Raw genomic sequence first — 2,500 nt, forward strand, 5'->3', positions numbered from 1 at the left:
CACGTGTATGTACAGCTGTATGCCTCTGCTAGGTTGAAAACAAGAGCGATGTTTTTTACTCTCTCTCTCTCTCTCTCTCTCTCTTCTCTTTCTCTCTCTCCTCTTCTTCTTCTTCTCTCTCCTCTTTCTCTTCTCTCTTTTCTCTCTCTCTCTCTCTTCTCTCTCTCTCCTCTCTTCTCTCTCTCTCTCTCTCTCTCTCTCTCTCTCTCCTCTCTCTCTCTCTCTCTCTCTCTCTCTCTCTCTCTCTCTCTCTCTCTCTCTCTCTCTCTCTCTCTCTCTCTCTCTCTCTCTCTCTCTCTCTCTCTTCCCTAGCGCTTTGACCGATTGACCCTCCATACTGTCCGAAAGCGATCAAAATGCCTACCCTTATCTGCAGACAGATCCCCCCCTCCCCCAGTTTCCACAGCCTGTGTTGAGCTCTGATTGCATTATGTGTATCTTTGCAGAGACAGTGATCCATATCCCTGAGTATGTAGGCTAAAAATCCCAACTTCAGGTAAGAACGAGCTGAAGTAATGGTTGTTCAGCCCATTTCCCCTTCGACTGAGAGGGAATTTCAATAAGATTAGTGTTCCTGAATCCCTAAACCTGATTTTGTCTTAGATGGATAGACTTCACAAGAAACATGGAACCTTTGATCTGTATGTACGCAAACAATTTGTTTCTTAAACATACATACACTCAAATTCGTGTATGTGTGCATGAGAGCGCGTGTGTATGCGTGTGAGGTATGTGTATGTTTGCAATCCTGTGCGAATGTAGTGTATACACGTGTGTATATAGTTTGAACAATGAGTAAGCTGCTTTCTATTGCGAAGTTATTTTGAAGTATCTTTAGTATGTCTAGTTCAACCATGCAAGTATTTTTTTTCCAAAAGATATAATCTCTTGTAGTTCCAAACAATGCATTAGTAGCTTAAATGAATTTTAAGGTATTCCTTCTGTGATAGTCGCTGACTTTGAGTTTTGAGGCACTTTGCTAAATCGTTAATTGCTGAGATGCTTGACTAATTTGTCTAATATAGTAAGAACACTTGTAGGTAGTGTATTTATAAGGAGTGTGCTGTGCTAATATTCGCTGTTATTTTCGCAGTAACAGGGGAGACTCAAACGATTTCTAGGGCCCAAAATGGCACGTACTTTTTCTACTTATTAAACAGTGTGAATATATATATTCCAGATACTAAGCTTTACTAATACTTCAACAAAGTTTCTGGAGATATACTGATATAATAAAATTCACACATTATAACTCTCACTAGTATTTGCGTGCATTTTGTTCGTCGCCTTTTGTGAGTCTCAGGTTGTAATGGCACCCATCCTCTCCGCAGCTCGAACCTACAGCAACGCGGGATTTTCCAACATCCCCTTGGGCGAGAGCGCGCTCACCTCCGCGTCCACCTGCGACCTCCAGGGCCAGAGACTCCGCTCCCACTCCTGCGACAAACCCTCCTCCGCCCCGTCGATCCATTACAGCAACCACGCCTTCATGTCGCACCAGACTTCCTCGTCGCAGCACACCCTACTGCCGGACGTCCTCATTGACAACCACCACGCGTGCAGCGACGGCGGGGCCCTCACTCTGTCCGACTCTTCGCCGACGCCCCCGCCCGTCGAGAAAACGCCCCACGTCGAGACCGTGGACAGGGGAACCTCGCCCATCGTCTCACACGCCTCCTGCTCCGGGTTCAACGCAAAGAACCGAGTCCACAGCCACACATGCGTGGTTCTCTAACACCGCTGGTATGGTCCGTTAAGGGGTTTTTGATACAAAAAAGACATAAGTGAGGGATGCTCATCACATCTGTGTGGTCGATCGCCCGAAATCACTAAGCGTACAAACGGAAAAAGAATTGAACTCAGGTGTGTTTGTGAGGCTGAGTAAAAAAATAGGCCCGTGTAACTATGAGATAAGGTATGTCTTATGATGAGAAACGCGGCTCCTCATGAACCAGCCTCACAATGGGACTAACAGACGCTGAGATATCACTGAGGGTGATTAACCTCTCATGGGAGAGTCATCTCACACCACAAGAGAGAGTGATGAGATAATTTGTGTACAAAGACTACAAGAAGAGCCTGGAGAGACACCGACAAGTGACCATATATGCCTGTGTTTCGAGTATGTAATATCTATTACTAGTAACCATAAGCTTAGGAGATTTAAAGACATGTAATTCCAGAAATATTTACCTCACAAGTCATAATCCTAGAAGTTGCTCTCTCTATATAGTGTCCACATAAACGTTATTTATTACTCTACGTTTCGAGGAGGGAGGACTAATATATTTTTGGTAAGCTTCGACCGTGTAGCAAAGAATTAAATGCCCTTTTTCGTTCAAATTATATAGAAGACATGTAGATTTTAGCAAGGAGTAGGGCAGCACCGGATTTCTATCGATCTCTTTGCCATTCGTAGTCAGGAAATAAGGAACGTATGTATTTTTTCGTCTATTTTTCAAAAGAATTAGAAGAAAAAACTGTGAGTGTGCATCTGAGT

The 2,500-nt window shown here is 44.0% G+C and overlaps 1 protein-coding gene across 1 annotated transcript in view; it reads left to right on the forward strand.

Moving 5' to 3' along the window:
- The window catches only part of LOC119573045 (soluble guanylate cyclase 88E-like), a 47,318-nt gene that overhangs the window by 44,598 nt on the left and 220 nt on the right, over nt 1-2,500 (forward strand). Inside the window, exon 14 of the mRNA XM_037920034.1 lies at nt 1,332-2,500. This exon is cut by the window's right edge and continues 220 nt beyond it. Within this exon, the coding sequence (XP_037775962.1) occupies nt 1,332-1,735 (404 nt within the window). The 3' untranslated portion in view covers nt 1,736-2,500. The remainder of the gene's footprint in view (nt 1-1,331) is intronic.

The sequence above is a fragment of the Penaeus monodon genome, chromosome 5 (assembly GCF_015228065.2).
Source record: "Penaeus monodon isolate SGIC_2016 chromosome 5, NSTDA_Pmon_1, whole genome shotgun sequence".
Taxonomy (NCBI): domain Eukaryota; kingdom Metazoa; phylum Arthropoda; class Malacostraca; order Decapoda; family Penaeidae; genus Penaeus; species Penaeus monodon.